A 21807-nucleotide genomic window follows, 5' to 3' on the forward strand; every position below is an offset into this window, starting at 1 on the left:
CCAATATACAGTGTCTGTTTCAAGGGATGAGGAAATATAAATGTACAACATTGCTGTTCAGTTTGATCAGTGTTCTTGTAGTGGGAAACATGGGTATGATATTTTTAATCTGAAGCTGAAATGCTTTTGGATATCTGTCGGCTTTACAGTATGTGTAAGTAAGTTTGGGGTTTTTCTAAATAACACATAGTTTATTTGTGATCAGTATTCTAAGCAGTAGTATTAGGTTCGTTTCCTAAACGGTTGAACTACCCACCTTTGTGGAGTTCGAATGAGGATGGAAAGTAACTGAGATGTTGGCTTTAGAATTAAGAAAACTGTGCATTTTTTTGTACCTTTCAGCTTGTGAACGAATAGTGAATTTCACTGTGTGCTTTCCTGTTGGGAGCTCTACTGGTCAGGTCTCTCCTCGAGTGTGACTGGGTGATCGAAAGGTGCGTTTCTTTGGAAGTGATTGTCTTTCATTTTTGCATATTGTTTATGGGGAGAAAGAGGGAAATGGGCTTTGCTTCCAGGTAACAGCAGCTTCTGTGTCTGCACTGAATGTGTCTGAACAAGCGACCGCCTCATGTGCCGTTTGTGTCTATATTGGAATAGATCTGGAAGAACCATATGCACAGCAGGGAAGTTGGCCTCAGTTCCAAAAAGAGAAAATCTGGAATGGAATTGTCCTTGGTTCCCTCTGTTTGATCTCTTAGTGCCCCCCTACCTGTATCCTAAAAATAGGAATTGTGAAATTTCAGTTCTGTATCAAGCTTCTCTGTTCTTGTTAATTGAAAATTTATACTTGTCATGTTTGCAAAATAAGAAGAAAGTTAAATATAATATGCATGTTTTCAGATGTTCTTTTTTCTCTTTTTTTTTATTGCCGCTCTGTTCTAGCTGTGCATGTAGAATATCATCCTCAGATTCTGAAATTCATTGACAGTTCCAGATCTTACCATTGCATAATGCACACTTTCTAACATTGCATATGCTTCTCGTATGGAAAAGAAAAAAAAAATTATTTAAAAAGCAGATCGTAATAATACAGTGGGACTTTTATTTTCTTTGATGTCTTATCTTGGGAGGCTCTGTAGGGAGAGGGCGTTTGACTGTATTTAGAAAAAATGCTTGGACTTGTTTTTCTTTCCTTTTGGAATCTGATAATTAGAATTTTCAGATCTCGCAGCACTGAGGGGCGTGTGCTCAGTAAGGCTGAGCGAGTTGCGATGCGCTTTCTGGTTCTGCACAGCCGCCGCCCCGCTGCGTCCCGCGCCCGGCCTGCGGCTGCGCGGGGGCAGGAGCTGTGCTGGCTGTAGCCCCTGGAGCCGGGGATTCGCGGCCTCTGCCAACCGTGCGAGCCAAGGGGAGGTTTGGTGGGGAAGGGGAGCGTCCGTGAGCCAGCCTGGGAGACTTACAGGTGCTTTTCCTGCTATTCCCGTCGCCCTCAGGGAGTCAGATACGTGTCCAGGCATTTCTCTTCGTCTGAGTGTGAGCGAGGGGCATCCCTTAGGAGCAGCGTGTGGCTGTATTTGCCCGCAGGCTGGATGAGGCAGTGGTGCTCCGCGGGTGGGACAGTGGGACCTGCACACGGCGTGTGGTCAGCGCACCAAGGCTGGTCGAAGGCCGGTAGCTAGTGCTGTACCCCGGGGTCAACACTGAGTCTAATCCTGCTCAACATCTTCCTTAGTCACAGAGTGACTGAGATCGGGAGGTCGCCGTGTCCAGCCTCCCTGCTCAGGAACGTTGTCCAGGGCCGCTTGCCCAGACCGTGTCCAGACAGCTCTTGGAAACTTCCAAGGAGGGAGATCCACAGCCTGCCTGGGCACCTGTGCCGCTGCTTGGGCGTCCTCACAGTGCAAAGGTATTGCTGATTTCAGAGGGGGCCTCTGGTGTTCCAGCCCGCGCCTGCTGCCTCCCGTCCTTGAAAAGCAGCTCGCTGCCAGCGCACGGTCATTTGCAGGCAGGCGTACAATGCGTTACCTGCTGGAAAGTCTCCAAGCATCTGGCGGTGCAGCACTTCAGTCCTTGTAATGTACCGGGAACGCCTGTGCTAAGGTTACTGCCATAACGTCTTGCCAAACTCTGCAGGCAAATTATATTCTATGTGATATTTTAGAAGCCACGAGTTTGCCCACGTTAGATAAGAATTTTTGTATGTACACACACAAATATACCAAATTCTTCTGTTTTATACTTAATGAATGAATTTTTCAGATATCGTTAAATATTTTTGGTTTGTTTTTCTCTTGTGAGAGGATACTTCTATTGTGTATTCACATCCACTGTAACTGACCTTTAGCACTGCAACATTTCAAAATCCCCGCTACAGACGTGAATGTGTGGCGAGATCTGCGTGCGGATCAGCTGCAGCGTTTGGCTCACCCGTGATCTGCCGTAAGGAAACGCTGCGGTCTGGAGAGCAGGGACACAGTAACTACACAAAACTGGGGGCCACCGGCAGCAGAGCGAGGAGCCTTGTCAGAGGGGTCTGTGCTCCTTCCTCTGGTGAGGAGTTTGGCGCTTACACGTAATTTGTCCTTTGCATTCCTCTTTGCACCCAGTAGTTTTTCTGCTTTCTTTTAAGCTCACATTTCTTCTGTCTTTGAGCTGCTGTGGAGGATTTCTTGTAGCACTGCACCTATTCGGGATCCTGTAAATGTTGTGGTTTATTATTACCATATTGTTCTTAAGAAGGATCCAGTTCTCTCGCAACAGTGCCGTTGCCTTCACTTGTAGTAGGCTCCCCCTCGATCAGCTCTGTGAAACCAAACTCTTTCATAATTACCCTGGTGTATTTTTGGTTCTGATTGCATTACACCACTAAACTCGGTTGCTTTTGGAAAAAAAACCAAAGGCGCTGTGGTCTGTATAGAGCAGAGCTGGATTAGAAGTGCTCTGGGAACCTCAGCAAGGCTTCAGGTGTGCTATTTCTTCCTTGTTCGTGTGATAATACCAGCTGAATTTTAATAAACTCACTGTTGTTCTTCAAGACTTATGAGGTTTTTAAATGCTTGGAAGTAAAATTTATCATAGAACATACCAACAATATGCAACACTGCATAATTTTAGAGGTAATATTTATGTTCCCAAGCCAGGCAGAACTTAGGGAATACCAAATTAGGAATGTGTCTGCAGCTCTAATTAGACTTGCCATTCCTCTACATATGCATTATGTTTCAGCCTTAAATTACATGACTGAACGCTGTTTTCTTCACCAACTGCTCTCACTGAACCTGTGAATGCCTGCTGGTAACGTTAAAAGCTACAATACCCTTGAGTACATTTACCTCAATAGCAACGTGCTGAAATGAGCTGAGAAAATTTTCATGTTAAGGAACTGTCCAATTACATATAAAAATGGGTTCCAAAGAGCAGAAGACCTTCAAATTGTAATATTAAGGTGAAATGTATATATCTAGGTTTCTGGAACAAATGACTAGTGTCTGATTATGAAGCACCAAGTCTCTGCTAGTTCCAAGCTCGTACGTGGACAAGTGTCTTACAGTGTGAGGTGGCTGGCAGGATTTGAGATGAGCCACAACAGTTGTTTTCAGACTTTTGAGAGTTTTGTGCAGCATCCCAGCTGTGCGGTGCAGGATCGCACCTCACGCCCTGCGCCTCACACCGCGCGTGGCTCTGGGGACATGGAGCAGCCTGGTCCTGCAGCAAAGAGCACTCACTGCAGCACCTGTAATTATTTGTGCGGCCAAAGTCTGCAGTGCGTGCTGGACATGGGGGGTTTGCTGCCACTGCAGCCTACGTGGGATGCACAAGGAGGAAGCTGTTCTGCAAGAATGCTTAATGAACTTGGGAAGTGAATCATTCAGATTTTAGGAAAAAATATGTTTAAGGTGTTTGAGCAGTCTTGTGCCTCTGGATTACAACCCAGCTTTCCGGGGCCGCGCTCTGTGCGCTGAACAGACCCGGCTGCGGTTTGTTCACAGACATCCTGCACCGCATCAGTGCACGGGACTTGCTTACGTGATTTAAGGTTCTAGCACGATTTATGCACAAAAGCAGCACAAATTTGGATTGCGCAGTCCAGCTTTTAGATTTCTACTTTCCTAGCTTTTTACTGCTTGCCCTCACAGATTTGGCATCATTTATATTTGCATAAGCCTCTTTTGTTTGATCTGCAAATTTGAATCTTGTGCGGTTATAAGAAGTAAAATTTTAAAATACTTTTTTCCATGCCTACTAAAGACTGATATTTTATAGGGATTTTGTAGAGGAAAGTTAGCTGCCTGTAACATTAGGGAATATCTGTAATAACTCAAATAATGCTTTTATACTTAACTTTCAATGTAAAGTTACTCTTACTCCGTGCCTATTTCAAACTATGGAAGATGTTCTTAGTCTCTTGATTTGTTAATACTATTTGAAGATGAATTTGATTTCCAAAAATATAAAGTGGTCACATGACTCTTCCTAAAAAAATCCCAGACTCTATTTAATCAAAAAATGGTATTCTTTCTCATGCCCTACATTTCTGTAAGAGATACCAGTTGTTAAAGAAAGTAAAACTGCTTACATCTTCAGAGTTTTTAACCCTTTTTTTCTTTAGTATTTTTTCCTTCTTACCCACATTTTTATAGCTAGCTATTTGGTAAATAGCTACAGCTTTCTGATAAACGTTAGTAAGGGGTATATTGCTGTGTGCTGAGGTCTGGCCCCACAGAGCCCAGGCTGGGAAGGGCTTGGGGAGGTCGTTCTGTGCATCCTCCAGCAGCCGGGGCTGAGCCCTCCCGAAAATCGCCCTTATTAAACAAACTTTGACAGAATTGGAAGAAAAATAAGCTTTGAAGTTTACAAATTTGTTTCAATTCCTGAAGCAGGAGCTGGTGAGGTTTACGCTTTGCCTGGCGGTTTTTTGTTTTGTTCTTGTCCGCGTCGCTGACTCCCGTGTCGTACACGGGGAACCTGTTCGCCTGCCTGGATCTTTCACCCAGCGCATCTCGCTCCAGCCACAACCCCTGGTGCTCTTCTCTTGCAGATGGCTGTTTCAGAGAGGAATATTCCACTCCTTCTATATGGGCTGGCAGTTCTCCTGTAGTTTGTGTCCATACTATAATACTAGGAAGCTTTTTCTCAGTGTCTAAGCTCAATTTTGGCTGCTGCAAAGCGGGCCCGTGTTACTTGGCCCGTTGAGAGCCGATATATAGGCTAGATTGTTCCCTTCCGTGTAACAGTCTTAAAATATATACCAGGCTAATGTAGTTAGGTCTCTCCTCAAGTCTGCTTTTAAAAATCAGCCCCGTTTCCAGTCTCTTGGGCTGCGTGTCTGCAGTGCCGCTCGCTGGCCTCGTCGTCGGCGTCCCCCGCCCTGCTCCGGCCCTGACTGCCGGCGTCCCCAGAGGCACGTGGGCTCCTCCGGAGGCCTCGCTAGTGCCAGATAGATTGGAGTGATGACTTTCTTTGTTTTAAAGGCAGCGCTGGGCTTCGTGTGACCTAATAACGTGGTTGGTTATATCAGCTTATGGGCCGTTTCCAGCTGAGCGTGTCTGAGTCTCTCAGAAAAGTTATTTTTCCTTTTTTTGTAACACTGTGCCTGAGGACAGGACTTGTCATTTTTCCTTGTTACTGGTTTTTGTGAAAGCTGTCGTGTGAGGGAGAAGTGCTGCTTTTTGCCTTTGCAAAGCCAGAAGGCGTAAATACTGGGACAGGGGAAACTTAAGGAACACATACGATGAGAGTAGAGATGCAGGACTTGTCGTTCTCATCCCCCGGGAGTCAGCCCTTGCGGACCATGCAGTATGTGGTATTTCAGAGGAAGTGACCAGGGCTGCGGCTAAATTCTGGCTCAGGTGTTCCACTTTAAACTTCTTTTCGTGGTTGTCAGAGCCGTTTGTTAATCTCAGAAAATTCTTTGCTGGATTGTCTCTGTACCCAGCTCATCCGGACAAGTGAGGAAGGGGAAGTGTCTCCTCATGTTGCATTTAGTTTTTCCTTCTCGTGTTCATGTGGTTGAATTTTAGGAGACATTTTCTTATTTTCAAAAGATAGCATTGTTCAGGGGAGTGTTGTTAACTGTTCTTTCAATCGAGCATTTTATGCATTGCTGGTCAGATGTGCTGAGAGCTGGCCCATTCGCTTTGCCTACAGAATATGATTGATGTTGAGCCACTGATTTTACAAGCACATAGAGCGTATGCTTAAAAAAACCACTTTACTCTTCCCAGTTGCCATTCAGCATTCTATTGCAGTATAGCGATGCTTATTTTCAGATATTTATTTATGGTGTGTATTCCATAAATAATAATAATTTGCTTCCTTGTAGTTTATTTGATTTTCCAGTTAATGTGGTCCAATTTTGGGGGTGTATTTTGTGGGCTTTTTCAGTCTTTTTTCAATGCTGAGGTTGGAAAGGGCTGCTTAATCTCCATTCTTTGTGAAACACCTGAAGATACCGCAGAACTTGTTGTCCTCCTGCAGTTTGCAGAGGGGCAGGATTTGCAGAGTGTGTTTTTCCTCTGATGACACTCGGCAGATTCCTCCCCGAGCTGCGGAGCGCGGCAGAGGGCGCAATGCTGCCGGCTTACCTGTGCTGGGGGATGCTCAGGGCGTAACCGGTCAGTACAACGTGTTGGAGACGTGTGGGATGCTCAGGGTGTAACTGGTGGGTACAAGGTGTTGGAGATGTCCCTGCCCTGTGGTGTGGGATGCTCAGGGTGTGACCGGTCGGTACCGGTGTTGGGGGTGTGTGGGATGCTCAGGGTGTGACCGGTCGGTACCGGTGTTGGGGGTGTGTGGGATGCTCAGGGTGTGACCGGTCGGTACCGGTGTTGGGGATGTGTGGGATGCTCAGGGTGTGACCGGTCGGTACCGGTGTTGGGGTGTGTGGGATGCTCAGGGTGTGACTGGTCAGTACCGGTGTTGGGGATGTGTGGGATGCTCAGGGTGTGACTGCTCGGTACCGGTGTTGGGGTGTGTGGGATGCTCAGGGTGTGACTGGTCGGTACCGGTGTTGGGATGTGTGGGATGCTCAAGGTGTGACTGGTTGGTACCGGTGTTGGGGATGTGTGGGATGCTCAAGGTGTGACTGGTTGGTACCGGTGTTGGGGATGTGTGGGATGCTCAGGGTGTGACTGGTCGGTACCGGTGTTGGGGTGTGTGGGATGCTCAGGGTGTGACCGGTCGGTACCGGTGTTGGGGATGTGTGGGATGCTCAGGGTGTGACCGGTCGGTACCGGTGTTGGGGGTGTGTGGGATGCTCAAGGTGTGACCGGTCGGTACCGGTGTTGGGGTGTGTGGGATGCTCAGGGTGTGACCGGTCGGTACCGGTGTTGGGGTGTGTGGGATGCTCAAGGTGTGACCGGTCGGTACCGGTGTTGGGGTGTGTGGGATGCTCAAGGTGTGACTGGTCGGTACCGGTGTTGGGGATGTGTGGGATGCTCAGGGTGTGACCGGTCGGTACCGGTGTTGGGGATGTGTGGGATGCTCAGGGTGTGACTGGTCAGTACCGGTGTTAGGGATGTGTGGGATGCTCAGGGTGTGACTGGTCAGTACCGGTGTTGGGGATGTGTGGGATGCTCAGGGTGTGACCGGTTGGTACCAGTGTTGGGGATGTGTGGGATGCTCAGGGTGTGACTGGTCAGTACCGGTGTTGGGGATGTGTGGGATGCTCAAGGTGTGACTGGTCGGTACCGGTGTTGGGGTGTGTGGGATGCTCAAGGTGTGACTGGTCGGTAGACTGGTCGGTACCGGTGTTGGGGATGTGTGGGATGCTCAGGGTGTGACTGGTCAGTACCGGTGTTGGGGTGTGTGGGATGCTCAAGGTGTGACTGGTCGGTAGACTGGTCGGTACCGGTGTTGGGGTGTGTGGGATGCTCAGGGTGTGACTGCTCGGTACCGGTGTTGGGGTGTGTGGGATGCTCAGGGTGTGACTGGTCGGTACCGGTGTTGGGGATGTGTGGGATGCTCAGGGTGTGACCGGTCGGTACCGGTGTTGGGGTGTGTGGGATGCTCAGGGTGTGACCGGTCGGTACCGGTGTTGGGGGTGTGTGGGATGCTCAAGGTGTGACCGGTCGGTACCGGTGTTGGGGGTGTGTGGGATGCTCAAGGTGTGACCGGTCGGTACCGGTGTTGGGGATGTGTGGGATGCTCAGGGTGTGACCGGTCGGTACCGGTGTTGGGGATGTGTGGGATGCTCAGGGTGTGACCGGTCGGTACCGGTGTTGGGGATGTGTGGGATGCTCAGGGTGTGACTGGTCGGTACCGGTGTTGGGGATGTGTGGGATGCTCAAGGTGTGACCGGTCGGTACCGGTGTTGGGGATGTGTGGGATGCTCAGGGTGTGACTGGTCGGTACCGGTGTTGGGGATGTGTGGGATGCTCAAGGTGTGACCGGTCGGTACCGGTGTTGGGGATGTGTGGGATGCTCAAGGTGTGACTGGTCGGTACCGGTGTTGGGGTGTGTGGGATGCTCAGGGTGTGACTGGTCGGTACCGGTGTTGGGGTGTGTGGGATGCTCAGGGTGTGACTGGTCGGTACCGGTGTTGGGGGTGTGTGGGATGCTCAGGGTGTGACCGGTCGGTACCGGTGTTGGGGTGTGTGGGATGCTCAGGGTGTGACTGGTTGGTACCGGTGTTGGGGGTGTGTGGGATGCTCAGGGTGTGACCGGTCGGTACCGGTGTTGGGGATGTGTGGGATGCTCAGGGTGTGACCGGTCGGTACCGGTGTTGGGGTGTGTGGGATGCTCAGGGTGTGACTGGTCGGTACCGGTGTTGGGGTGTGTGGGATGCTCAAGGTGTGACCGGTCGGTACCGGTGTTGGGGTGTGTGGGATGCTCAGGGTGTGACCGGTCGGTACCGGTGTTGGGGTGTGTGGGATGCTCAAGGTGTGACCGGTCGGTACCGGTGTTGGGGATGTGTGGGATGCTCAGGGTGTGACTGGTCGGTACCGGTGTTGGGGGTGTGTGGGATGCTCAGGGTGTGACTGGTCGGTACCGGTGTTGGGGATGTGTGGGATGCTCAGGGTGTGACCGGTCGGTACCGGTGTTGGGGGTGTGTGGGATGCTCAGGGTGTGACTGGTCGGTACCGGTGTTGGGGATGTGTGGGATGCTCAGGGTGTGACCGGTCGGTACCGGTGTTGGGGTGTGTGGGATGCTCAAGGTGTGACCGGTCGGTACCGGTGTTGGGGTGTGTGGGATGCTCAAGGTGTGACCGGTCGGTACCGGTGTTGGGGTGTGTGGGATGCTCAAGGTGTGACTGGTCGGTACCGGTGTTGGGGATGTGTGGGATGCTCAGGGTGTGACCGGTCGGTACCGGTGTTGGGGATGTGTGGGATGCTCAAGGTGTGACTGGTTGGTACCGGTGTTGGGGGTGTGTGGGATGCTCAGGGTGTGACCGGTCGGTACCGGTGTTGAGGGTGTCCCAGCCCTGTGTGCAGAGCTGTGCCCCGCAGGGCCGTGTGTGGTCCGTGGAACACGGGCTCTGGAAACCTCCAGTGCTCTCAGCATTAGCTGTATGTGCTTCAGGTTAGTCACAGAGGATTAAGAACTCTGTTGTACTGATTTTCCTTTTTCTGCTTCATTGCATAAGAAGCGAACTTTCTGAAGATTCCGTATTTCCTGGACAGAAGATTTTTTGCTTTCCTGTTGATTTCACGTGTGTTTTATGGCAATCTGCTATGTAAGACAGCACAGTCAGATAACTCTTTCTTTCTTGCTGCATATCCTGTGCTGCAGGTATCCTAAAATGAGATATCTTTGGAATTTTTCAATAGGAAAAACAAGTGAAATTAGAAATTATAGGTGCTCTAGAAACCTTTTTGAGAAAGAATTGCTCTTGACAGTTCTTTTCCATTTCCTTGCTTTTAACTGGAGAAAGTTATCTGAAAAAAACTGTCTTCCAGGTTTACCTCCCAGATATGTTTTTCTTACAATTAGCAATGCTCTGAAACGTGCAGCCGCTGCTCCCTGAAGCTGCTGGTTGAGTGTGCGGTTGCGGAGCGCGTGCGCTCCCGCAGGGGCGAGCGCGGGCCAGCGCGGGCTGTGCCCCTTGTGCCGCGGTGCCCAGGGCCTCCAGGCAGGAGTTAGACCTTTACTGGGTTTGATTTTCACCAGAGTGTCTTACAGTAACTTACACGGGTTTAGCCTTATAACCTTAATTATATGTGGAATGTGGAGAATGCTGCATTATTTTTCTGTGTAAGAAGACAGTGAACTCTAATTGCTTAGCTCAAGTATTAAGACATTCCTTGTGCATCAGGACTTTGCTTAACCAAGCTATGTTGTAAAAAATAAATGTGACTACCAAAAGGTTTCTTCTGATTACCTCACTGTTTCATTTGTATTGATCTTGTCTTTATTTTGTTCAGTTTTGTGTGAATGGGCATTATTAATGCTGCGTTTATTTTTGTTTCTTTCTGTTATCCTTTAGGAGCGACACCTAAAATGTTAAAGGCAGTTTTAAAAAAGAGCCGAGAGAGTGGAAAAGGGAACAAGAAAGACTCAGGTATGACTATTAATGAAATGTTTTATAATGTGGATGGGTTGTGTGTTATAAATGTGGCAGTGAAGTACGTTCTGTTGCAGCAGCGCTAAAAATCATTCAACATAAACGTAGTGAAAAGTTTTTAATTTGGTTATCAAACTTCTGTCAAAGATTCTTGTGGTGAGGCTTTCGTTGGTACATTTTTCTTTAAAATACTAGATAGAAATTGGTTTAAGCCCAAAAGGAAAATCAGGCTGTTTGGAATGGAGCTTTGACCAGACTTTGATTAAAATCTGAAGCTTGGAAAGCCTTTTTCCTATAGGTCAGAAAACACATTTTTTAATTTTAGGATCTCATCACATCAGCTACTCATTCTTAATTGGTTAAAAATGCTTCAGAGGTAGATTTGTATTAGTATTTCCTGTTGGGTTTATGTGCTGCCAGCTGCTTTGCAGTATATAATTATGTTTGTTTTCTTTAACTGCCCCAAAGCCAATAACTTGCCTGCATTCTGGGAATCTGCCTTTTCTTTTTTTTTTCTTTTTTTTTTTTTTCTTACTAAGCAAAAGACCATGCAGTATAAAATATTTGTATTTCAACTGAAAAAGAAGATGAAGTCCTGTGTATGCAGTTTGTGCGGAACGCGCTCGGTTGTTGCGGACGGAGTTCTGGTGGTGGAGCCTCGTGGTGCTCCCGAGCCAGCGCGGCCCCGGGAATCAGGATAATGGTGTTGTGGGGCTGCTCCGGCCCCGGGAATTGGGATAATGGTGTCGTGGGGCTGCTCCGGCCCCGGGAATCGGGATGATGGTGTTGTGGGGCTGCTCCGGCCCCGGGAATCGGGATGATGGTGTTGTGGGGCTGCTCCAGCCCCGGGAATCGGGATGATGGTGTTGTGCTGCTGCTCCAGCCCCGGGAATCGGGATGATGGTGTTGTGGGGCTGCTCCGGCCCCGGGAATCAGGATAATGGTGTTGTGGGGCTGCTCCGGCCCCGGGAATCGGGATGATGGTGTTGTGGGGCTGCTCCGGCCCCGGGAATCGGGATGATGGTGTTGTGGGGCTGCTCCGGCCCCGGGAATCAGGATAATGGTGTTGTGGGGCTGCTCCGGCCCCGGGAATCGGGATGATGGTGTTGTGGGGCTGCTCCAGCCCCGGGAATCGGGATGATGGTGTTGTGGGGCTGCTCCAGCCCCGGGAATCGGGATGATGGTGTTGTGGGGCTGCTCCAGCCCCGGGAATCGGGATGATGGTGTTGTGGGGCTGCTCCAGCCCCGGGAACCGGGATGATGGTGTTGTGGGGCTGCTCCAGCCCCGGGAATCGGGATGATGGTGTTGTGGGGCTGCTCCAGCCCCGGGAATCGGGATGATGGTGGTGTGGGGCTGCTCCAGCCCCGCAGCCAGCGGGACGAGTGCTGCGCTGTGTGCGCGCAAACTGCACTGAGGGCGGTAGAAACCAGCGTGTACGTAGTTGGGACTTCCATGTTTTCCAACTTAAAGGCTTGTTAGACATTCATGTAATGCTCCAATAACGAGGGGCAAATTATTATGGCAACAAAAAGGTAATGATTAGAATGTAATACTATAGTGCTTTAAGGGTGAAGAATCTGGAGGAATCAGATCAGTATTTTTGGTTTCTGGATGATGAAATAAAAGGTATTGAAGTGCTTATGTATTCATATGCATCATACATTCAGTGATTGTCTTCATATTCAGGGTTTTTTTAATTGGGCTACAACAAAGAGGTTCTGTATTAATAAATCTTTCTCAGATTTTATTGATTCTCCTGTAGATCAGACTTATTTTTTTACAATACTCTTTCAAGACTTAGTTTCCTTTGATTTTCCCTCTCCTTTTATTCCAGTACCTTTATATAAGTATCTTTGAGTTAAATATGAGTGTACAGTATGTTAGGATAGAACGGATGTTCTGTCGTAGATTGGCGTACTCTTAGTTATTTTGATTGTGTGCCTTGCCCTTTATCAACATTTAATACTAAACAAGATGGATTAAATCTGTAAATTTCAAATTTCTTCCTTTTTGTTGCATTTGATCAGATACAATTAGGAAGTTGAGATCATACGTAGCATTCTGTTTTGAAAAATAAAATGGCTTTCGAAGGCAGGAGTTGTGATCGCTCGTGTGACGTTCTGCAGCTCTCTTCCCTTCTCCTGTGTTGTCGGCAGGGGCTGCTGTCACAGCACTGCTGCAGCACTTGGAATGATGAACATCAGTGCGCTTAAATTCACTGACACTTCCTTATTTTGCTAATGGCAACTAAATTGATACTTTAAAAGCGAAGTTGCTATGCGAGAAGGCCTAATCTTCTAGTAAGACCCGCTACTTAATAATGATTTTTAAATTAAGTGGGTTTGCAGTTATTTCCCTGTAGCAGTAAAGCTTTGACTCTCAGCTGAACTTGTAGAGTTAAATGCGTATTTGAACCTCACCTTTCTTGTGTTGTATGTCATTAAACATTTCTGTCTGATGAATATGCGTGTAAGCAAGCTGAGAGCATCGGGAGCTTCAGGTGTCTGTCTGGCAAAGACAAAGGCTAGAAATCATTAAACAAAGTAATTTTGCCTTTTAAAACTAAATATGCCAATTCAGTTGGCTTTTTCTGGCCAAAATCTCAATGATATTAGGCTTCGAATTTTACGTGTGAAGGGACTTTCTGGTGCATGAAGTGCACATCCACTAGCCGGAGCGTTGAACTTCTACTGGAGGACTCTAGAGTCAACTTCTTGTTACTCTAAAAATATCTTGCAGCAGCAGAAGCATTGTTTCATGCTTAAAATATGGAGCTGGTTTTGATTATTCTGTGTTGCTTTGCCCAGTTTCTGCGGCTGTTGACAGTTACTTAAGAGTTTAAACTCCTCTTTTTGCTGAGCAGCAAGTATTTAATGTGGTGAATGTCTTTTCCCAGGACCTAATTCCGGTGATACATCCCATGTACCCATGAACAGAGAAAGAAAAAAGATCCTGCCCTTGAAATACATAAATAGAAGTGACTTCAGTGGTTCTAATAACCTCTGTTTATCACTGTTTTCTTTAAAAATTGGTTGTTTTCTTAAGTAAGCACTACACGAGAACATTAGTATTTTGTGTACTGAAAAAGTATCCAGAGTTCAGAACTAAATGCCAGAAAGTGAGAAAACAATGTCAAGTACGAGCGTAGTTGGCAAAGATTGTCCGTTTGGACTTTTAATGCTGATTTTCCGTGTTTGTTTCTCACTCGGCGCCTTCATGCTCCCCTTGCTCAGGCTCTCAGGAGTTTTCTTCCCGGTCCAGGCGACTTTCTCCCTTTTTCTGGCCTCTCCAGAGTCTCAAGGAGCAAGAGGATTAACTGTTGGTCTCCCCGGGTGCCGGTTCCCCGGCAGGGCGCAGTTCCTTGCCCTGCCGTCCCGTTGCCCCGCCGCGGTGCGGGGGTGAGCGGTTCCCTCTGTCGGGCGCTCGGCTCCTTTCCCGTCTCGCCGCGGGGCTGTGCGCAGGTGCGCGCGTGTCGGCGTTCCAGCTCGGAAAGACACAGCTTTTAGAGGACGGTTGTCAATTAAAATAAAGGACCTTATGCGCAGTCCCTGAGCCGTGCTGCGGAGTTCTGCCTACAGTTGCCCGTCGGTTCTGTTGAAAAGTAGGATGGGAATGGAATGTAGAAGAAAACTGGGTTTTAAAATATCAACTCCCCTGGTTTTGGTAATCCTTAAAGACTTTCTTATGACTTAGATACAGTGATGCCTCGTTCTGGAAATTGCTGTCCAGCTGCATGGCTTTCCTCGTGCCACACAACTAACTTCTTTTTCTCCATTCATAATTTCCTTCTGAACTTGTTGGTAGTATCTCATCTTTTCTTAACATTTGTTAAGATGAAACATGTTCAGCAATAGCATCCTATAGTGGTTCGTTTGGTTTTTTTTTCTTAAATCATCTTACACAGAGCCACCCAATTTAAGATTTCTTCTGCTATAGCACAGTTTTATATCGGTTCTATTTTTCAAGTGGTTTGAGAGCCTTCTGTTTCACTTTAGTAGGGAGGTTAAGGGAGAAAAGGACGAAATCGGCTGTCTCAGAAATGCACACCGAGAGAAGCCTGGGGAACACTGTGCGGTCGCAGTCCGCATTCGGTCGTGAGCAGTCGGCATTGTCAGTGGTTTGGCTTTCACTGCTTTGAAGGTTGCAGTCCTGTTCCTTCGTGTTAAAATAATCTGAATTCCAACATCTGCACCAAACTCCACTTGATACATTTTGGTAGTTAGTATAGTTCTGATTTCTAAGCAACTTGTGTTGAGTGAAGTATTAGATGTGGTTTATTATGTTTAATACTGAAATATACACTCTAAAGGTTTTCATTTTAGTTATCCTCACTAAACAGAAGGATTAGTTTAATCTTCAAGCTCTCTTTTAGGATATTTGGCTCCACAAAATCATTACTTTAGGCAGCCATCCTTGTATCTTTTTGTATTTAAAGGGAACAAAAAAAAAGTGGTTTGTTAATCAGATTATGCCTTTCAGTTTCATCCCTAGGTGCAACTAAACTGGGGTTTGATTTCCATTCTCAAAGCTTTTTGTGTGTGGTTTTTAAAGCTATTAAGTTGCTCCCATGGTTACTTTGACCACTGAATAAGAACTCTGGTGCTGATTGATGCTTATGAAACTTTGCTGTCCAGAGGGTACTTGGCAGTGGAAAATGCACAGCTTGGAGGTTTTAAAAATAAGAAAGTGTGATTTCACAGGACCTTTCCTTGTGTTTTAGTTTGACATTATTAAAAAAGGTTGTGTGATGTCACCTTCCTCCTATTCCAAAACTGATGTTTGTCTGTTTTACATTGGGGTAGGGACCAAGAAACATCATGCGAGTTTAAATAATTGTTCTAGTAGCTACAATATTTGAAATTACTAGCCTTTAAGTTAGTAACAAGCAGTTTCGGTTTTCTGTGTGCATCGGTGTGTGGCATCTGATTACATGTGGGCATTGTAACCAGTTGTATTTTGAACAGCTGTTACCCAGGCGTTCTTCAAGGATTGTTTCCCTAATATCAAGTTGTGTGGAAGGCATCATGTATTTATTGCTTTGCGGATCCCACAAGCTGCTGAGTTTGGGTCTGTCTTGTCATATATGTAGATCCAAATATCTTACAGGAATTCTGCTGTAGGGTGCATGAAATGTATAGATTTGGTCAACAGCCCAGTTAATACAATATAGAAAATGCAAGATTAGGTTAAATTAAATGTACAGGATGGATCCGGAGACCCAGGAAAGCGTGATGCGGGCATGTGGAATGGAGCTTGCCGTCCCACATTGTGCCCGAGGCTGGGACAGCGTCGGGAGGGTCGTGGGGTGTGTGTTCTGGTGGGTCCCTCTGTTCCTGGCGGTGCTTGTTGAGGTGGGATGCTCTGGTCGCTGTGTCACCTTTAGCTCACAGTCCTCTAGAGAGGTCCTGGAGGAGCAACCGTGCAGTTTCTACTTTCTTGGAACGATTCGTGTCTAATAGCTGGCCTGCCGTTCCGTTGTATCCTAGCCGTTTTTCCTTTCTAATGTGCTTTTTCCTGCTTCAGTAGAATACATGACTGTGCAGACAGGTTCCGACGTCACTGAGGACCTGGTGTCCTGGTCGGTGGCGCCAGCATGGTTGGGCTTTGTGATTTGTTTGCCCTAGAGAGCTCTTGTGTCTGAACACCGTGGGTATGTGAGTAACAATACGCAAAAGCTTGTCGTAAGATTAGGAAAACAGGCAATTGAAAAGGAGAATTTCTGTGGTACACATTTTGGAATTCTGGTTTTAAGTCGTACTGCTCTTAGAACCCGAGTGGTGAAAGCCTGATCTGTGTACCTGTCACCACAGAGTCTGCGGTGCTGTCAGAAGATACAATTACATGAAAAATCGGAGCATTAGTGTAAGAAAAATTGCTAAGATACAGTGGCATATATGTATAGACTGTACAATACCTTTCGAGTTACCCTCGTGATGAAATCATGTGAATTCACTGATTAGAGTCATGCCAGTGGTGTGTCTTGCCCCATGGAGCTCTGTTCCCTGCTGTAACACTGCATGTACAATAGACAAGAATAAATTAAAATTAACTCAGTATTCAAAAGTCTACTGAGAAGACAATGAATTAAATGATGATTGCTCGCGTTGCAGTAAAAGGAGAAACAGAAATTAGGGAGTTGCAGGTGGGTTTATTAACCCTGAAGGGGAGGAGGTAATTTCTGTTTGTTGTCCCTCCTCTGTTGCACCCCTCACCGCGCTCCAGCCAGAACGCCGCACAGACCCCAGTTACAACCTTGGCAACGTGTCTAGTACAAAGCTTACAAGAATGCCAGTATTTTCTGATTGTAGTTACCTGCATTACCGTGCTACTCCCTTGCTTTTTGACTATGTTCAAAAGGAAAAATGGAATATCACAGCAAATTTCTGTGTGTTCTTTGTGCGAAGCAAACTCATATATACTGTCCTGAATAATAAATAGTAGTATACCTAATGTTAAATCTGTGTTTAAAAACAGCTATTGCAAAAGGTTAATTTCTAAATAAACACAGAAAGAAAATCCTTAGCCTCTTGATTTCCACTGAAGGCGAATGGGAACTCAATAATTTAGATATCTTGGTGTTTCAAAAAAATCTCACACGTCTGATAGTGTCTAAAATATTTAGTCTTTATTTTAAATATATACTTAGGCTGTACTACTTTTTTTTTTAGAATGATGTGTTGCAACTAGCTTGCTAAAACACTGAAGCTGCTGTTCTAGTTCCCAGAATAAGAGAGTAAATTTTAATAGTAATTAAATGTTAAGAAAAGGTTGAATCTAGCAAAGCGTTCTTCGAGGTCATTTATTGTACAAAGCCCTCATGTGTGGTTCTTATGAGAAAAAGAGTATGGCTAGAAAAAAACCCAAGTAATCTTAAATACATGCACCTTTGGAAACAGGGAATTAGACTTGAACATTCTTATCTTCCATGCATACTTCTAAAAAAGAGTGGTAGTTAAATTGACAGGAGTATTGTTGCTTTTCTCAAAGGGTTAGGTTTGGGTTTTCCTTCTAAGTGTGGGAGGTTGTTGTTTGCAGTCGATGCTGCAGCGGTGGAACATGGTAGGAGAACAGCTGCTGAAATCGCTGCGTTCGACCCGGACGCGTCGGCTCGTTCCCCCGTTCCCTTCCCTCTCTGCATCCGTTTTGGTTTGCTGGTTTTTATCTTGGGTCACACCAACTCAATTTCAACAGTAGTTCAAGTAAATTATTGGGCAATACGCTAATTTGGATATTAAAATAGCTGTAGTTAGTTGCTAACCTTTGGTTTTCAGCTCTGTTTCTGTCACCTGATGAGGAAACCCCCGGCAGCTATTTAAACAGCTATTTCTGCCGTCTTTGAATCTTTACTGTGAGCAATGCAATTTTTGGTTGTTTCGAAAATATATTTGTGGTTTAGCTGAAAGTGCTTTTCCTTCAGCAGCAGGAAATATCTCCATTTTGCGTGTGTTTCCCTGTTTTGATATGCCACTTAGTATGTTGTGAACCAGTAGCTTGTTTTTTCCTTGGATAAAATCACTGCTGCTGTCAAACAGCACATAACTGGACTGACTCAGTTTTAAAACAGAAAACTAAAGCTTACACTGTCCATCTATGGGTGTACTTTTCAGTGACTCCTTTTAATTGAGTGTGAGGGGTAACGCAACTCAATTTCTCCTTTGACTAGTTCAGCAAACAATATTTTCAGATGGTCTTGATTTTCAGGATATCACAATGATTGTAAAATACCTTTTCAGCTGTAAAAATAATTTTATCTTCATAGGAAACTTTATTTTTACCTCTAAGGGCGACATCTGAAAAATACTTTGTTGAAAGTGAGTTTTTTCTTTGCCCTTGCTGTCTCTATTACAGTAAAATAAAATCTCGCTTTCTCGTCTGTTTACATTTTCCTGGTGGTTACCTGTGTTCTGCAGCGGAGGCTGCACAGCAGGACCAGTCATGCTGAATTGCTGCTGGCAAATATGTTTTCCTCTGTTAAATACTTGTATTTCGGTGCAACTCGACACTTTTTGTTTTGGTGTGTCACGTAACTGATGACGAGGTTTTATTTTTAGCAGGTGAGTGCTGCCCGGAGAGCGCCGTGCAGGTCGCAGCACCGTCCGTCCGCGGCGCCGAGGCTGCGCTGAGCCGCCAGCCGGGCGCGCGCCGGGCGGCCCCGGCCAGAGCGGCGTCCGTGTCCCTGCCGTCCTCCCCGCTGCTGCCGCGCCAGCCCGGCCTGCTGCCCGCCAGGGCGAGCACCAAGTCGCCAGGTAAAGACGCTGAGGGGCAACTCGCATCTTCACAGCACTTTAGCTCAGATTCTGATACACTTCATGTGAAAGTAACATGCTTAAATCATACTAATCCTTCGCAATAGGAAAAAGAGCAGCGAATGCTTTTTGCATGTTCCCGGGGGAAAAAGGCAATTGGTAAATAGATTAATCCATATGGCAAATAGTTATTGTAATTGGTATCACAAGTACCTAGATTGAAATGTCTGAATATGTTTAAAACTGGTTATTTATGATTAGTATATCGGTTAACTAGAAGGCAGCCGCAAAAACCTCTGTTTGCACGTATGTTAGTGACTGTAATGGTGAATGTTGTTTGTGGCTTTTACAGTTCATTTATTTTACTCATATCTACATACATAAATGTATTAATAGATAAATTGTTGCTGAAGTTGTGACAAGAAGCTTGTGCATTTTCAGCAGTTGTGCCCTTACTAATGACCGCACGCTTATGAGTGAGCCTTGCTAAATAAGGTGCTGTGTCTGGTTCCCTCTTTATCAGCATTCTGGACATATAGATCATTCCAGCGCGCCAGCGTCACTTGGGTTCATTCAGGTCAGAGCTTGTGTGTCCAGTGAAATTGTCCGTGTTCCTATTACTTGTGGAGATACTCAACAGTTTTGAGGTTCTTTGTTATAAAGTTTATGAGGTCTAGGAAGAGAGAGTGTCAAAAGTTGGGTTTTGTCAGCACTGAGAAATGTCTTGGTTAATGACCCATTTTACATAAAACTGAAGAAAGAACATTGCTCAAAGAATTGCCACAGCACAGTAAATACAATTTGTAAGAAGTATGATTGGTTTAAGTTGCCTAGCAATATCTACTTTTTCCTTTCGGAATTTAAAAATAATAATCTCAATTCATGCTTAAATAATTTGGGGTTGGTTTTGACAGTTCACACAAAAATTTTGAGCGACAGAATGTTATTTTGTTGTTTTATCTCTTACTACAAGTGACTTGCGTGCTAAACAGCTTTAGAAGATAGAAGAGTCCTTGTAATGAAGAGGGAAATGGGATTTTTGCCAAAGACTGAAGTGAAGGACAGGATCCAACTCTTAGTTTTGTTGCTGTTGGGAAGACTTCACTGCATCCAGGGTGCGTTGGAGATGGTATCTTCCCAGCCTCCCCACGCCATGAGTTAGCTCAGTGACACGTGTGTTTATCAGCGGAGCGTAGGTGCTGACCGTGTCTCTTGCAGAGCATGTGCAATAGTTGCTAAATTTCAATGAACAGCCATATTCACCATGACTTCAAAGTCATTCCACTGTGATATATGGCCAAAGAACAAGATTTTGTAGCATTATGAAGTGCTGTGAATGCATTGGCATTAACGTGTCGTTATTTTGCACAAGTGCCTAACGAGGTGGTGGGTGCTGCTGCAAACGCGCTGTGCTGCCCACAGCCCTGTGCTGGCGGGAGGTGGTTTAGCGCAACCCGTCCGAGCAGCGTCTGGGGCAGGAGCAATCAGAACAGAGCGTACAAATGCACTGGTTTCCAAATGCGCTGTTCAGTAGCGTACAGCGAGGTAACGACCTGTCAGGTTACGGTGGGTGAAAGAAGAAAGGCGTGCTGGGGTGTTACAGTGGCGTTCTGGAGCTGAGATGTGCTGAAGAAGTGACCTAACCAGTGGCAGAACAAAATTCTAACTTCGGTTCTCTCAGGTTACAGGTGAGTACAAAGCAACTACTTAGCGATGTATTTGTCAAAGTCTTTGAAATGGTGTTAGAGAGCAGGGAAAAGATCGTCCCTTGGCATGGAATCGTTTGTTCTGCCTCTGTTTCTGGTCTGTGGTTCTGCTTGTACAGCCCAGACATGTTGGTGGTCGTGTATATAAGGTGACACCCTTGCAGACCGTATTTCCTTGGAATAAAATTCTGTTTAGTGTCTACTAGGCTGAAGCAATATACAGTACATTTACTCAGTGGTAATGATTGAAGAGTATATTTGCTAAGTGCTACTCAGGTTTTAATGAAGAGTTTTTCATAACTTTTTATTGAGTCTGAGTAGTTTTAGTTATAAGTTTTGGTTAGTAAATTAAAAACATATCTTCCTAACAGTGTGTTCCAGAGTTGTAAATTTAAAAATAAAAGTTTAGTTAACCAATAGTTTTTTGCACTGATGTTCGTGAAAACATCTATATTTGAGGGCTTCGTACTCAGTGCATTCCCACGGGCTGTCCCTGCTGCCCGGCTGTCCCTGCGCCCAGGGGCACAGGTTACCATCGTCTTGTGGAAGGGCAGCTCTTCTGCAGGCCAAAAAGCATTAAAAATTACCAGGGAAGCAATAGGTCATAAACAACAACAACAAAAGTGTCTTTACGGAATGGTGTGAATCTGTAGTTTGTCTCCCTCCGGAAGATCCTGGTGTAGCTCTGGTGATACTGGCTTTAAGGATCTAGGATAGTGCCAGGAAAGAGCCAGAGAAGGGCTGCGGGAGTGACCGAACGTGTGGAAGGGCTCTGAAGGAGCAGTTATTTCAGGAGGTTGGGCTGGTGTGTCTCTGCCTGGGAGAAGACAACTGGTGGGAAAAGGAGACAGTACAGTTAGTATTTCATGCAGCGCTGGGTTGACTTGCAGATAGTGCAGACCGTGAAAGGAAGGCCGGGGTACGTTCTCAGAAGGAAAATGCATCCAGAGCTCTTGAACAGAAGGTGACCAGGCGGGAAACGAGAGCCACTGAGCACAGGTCGGAACTGGGTGCCAGGGAAGAGTGGCTTCCCCAACTTTGATTCTTCTCCTCTGTTTGCTCCTGATAAAATACTGTTCCAGATGAACCTTTTTTAGACCAGTTCAACCATCTTATGCTTTTGGAAAAGAGCTGCCGTTGTGCAGATGCAGGTCACGTTTAAATGGGTCCCTTTTCATCCACGTGTCCTATTCCAGATTAGTGCATGAAAATAAACTTACCATGACTTTTCCTAGTTATTGCAATGTCGTGTATTGGATTTGCAAGAACTCTAAGTCACTTTCCCATTATTTTGTGAGGAAGAAAATTCAACAGAGGATCTCCTCCACAGTGTTAAAAATATGTGCTGAAGGTATTTCCATTCTGATCTGTTTTACACGACTGCTACATGTTGTTCTGGTTCTTTTCGAATG

General features: G+C 46.1%; 1 protein-coding gene across 10 annotated transcripts in view; it reads left to right on the forward strand.

The window, feature by feature from the left end:
* TANC1 (tetratricopeptide repeat, ankyrin repeat and coiled-coil containing 1) overlaps positions 1-21807 on the forward strand; it is an 86959-nt gene that overhangs the window by 29084 nt on the left and 36068 nt on the right. For 7 of the 10 annotated variants that reach the window (XM_065637486.1, XM_065637481.1, XM_065637489.1 and 4 more), the window contains 2 exons: positions 10365-10439; positions 18495-18689. In XM_065637486.1, coding sequence (XP_065493558.1) covers positions 10379-10439; positions 18495-18689 — 256 coding nt within the window. In that variant the 5' untranslated portion in view covers positions 10365-10378. Of the gene's footprint in view, positions 1-342; positions 435-10364; positions 10440-18494; positions 18690-21807 lie in introns of all 10 variants that reach the window. The other 3 variants (XM_065637485.1, XM_065637487.1, XM_065637490.1) reach the window with 3 other exon arrangements.

The sequence above is a fragment of the Caloenas nicobarica genome, chromosome 6 (assembly GCF_036013445.1).
Source record: "Caloenas nicobarica isolate bCalNic1 chromosome 6, bCalNic1.hap1, whole genome shotgun sequence".
NCBI classification, from domain to species: Eukaryota; Metazoa; Chordata; class Aves; order Columbiformes; family Columbidae; genus Caloenas; species Caloenas nicobarica.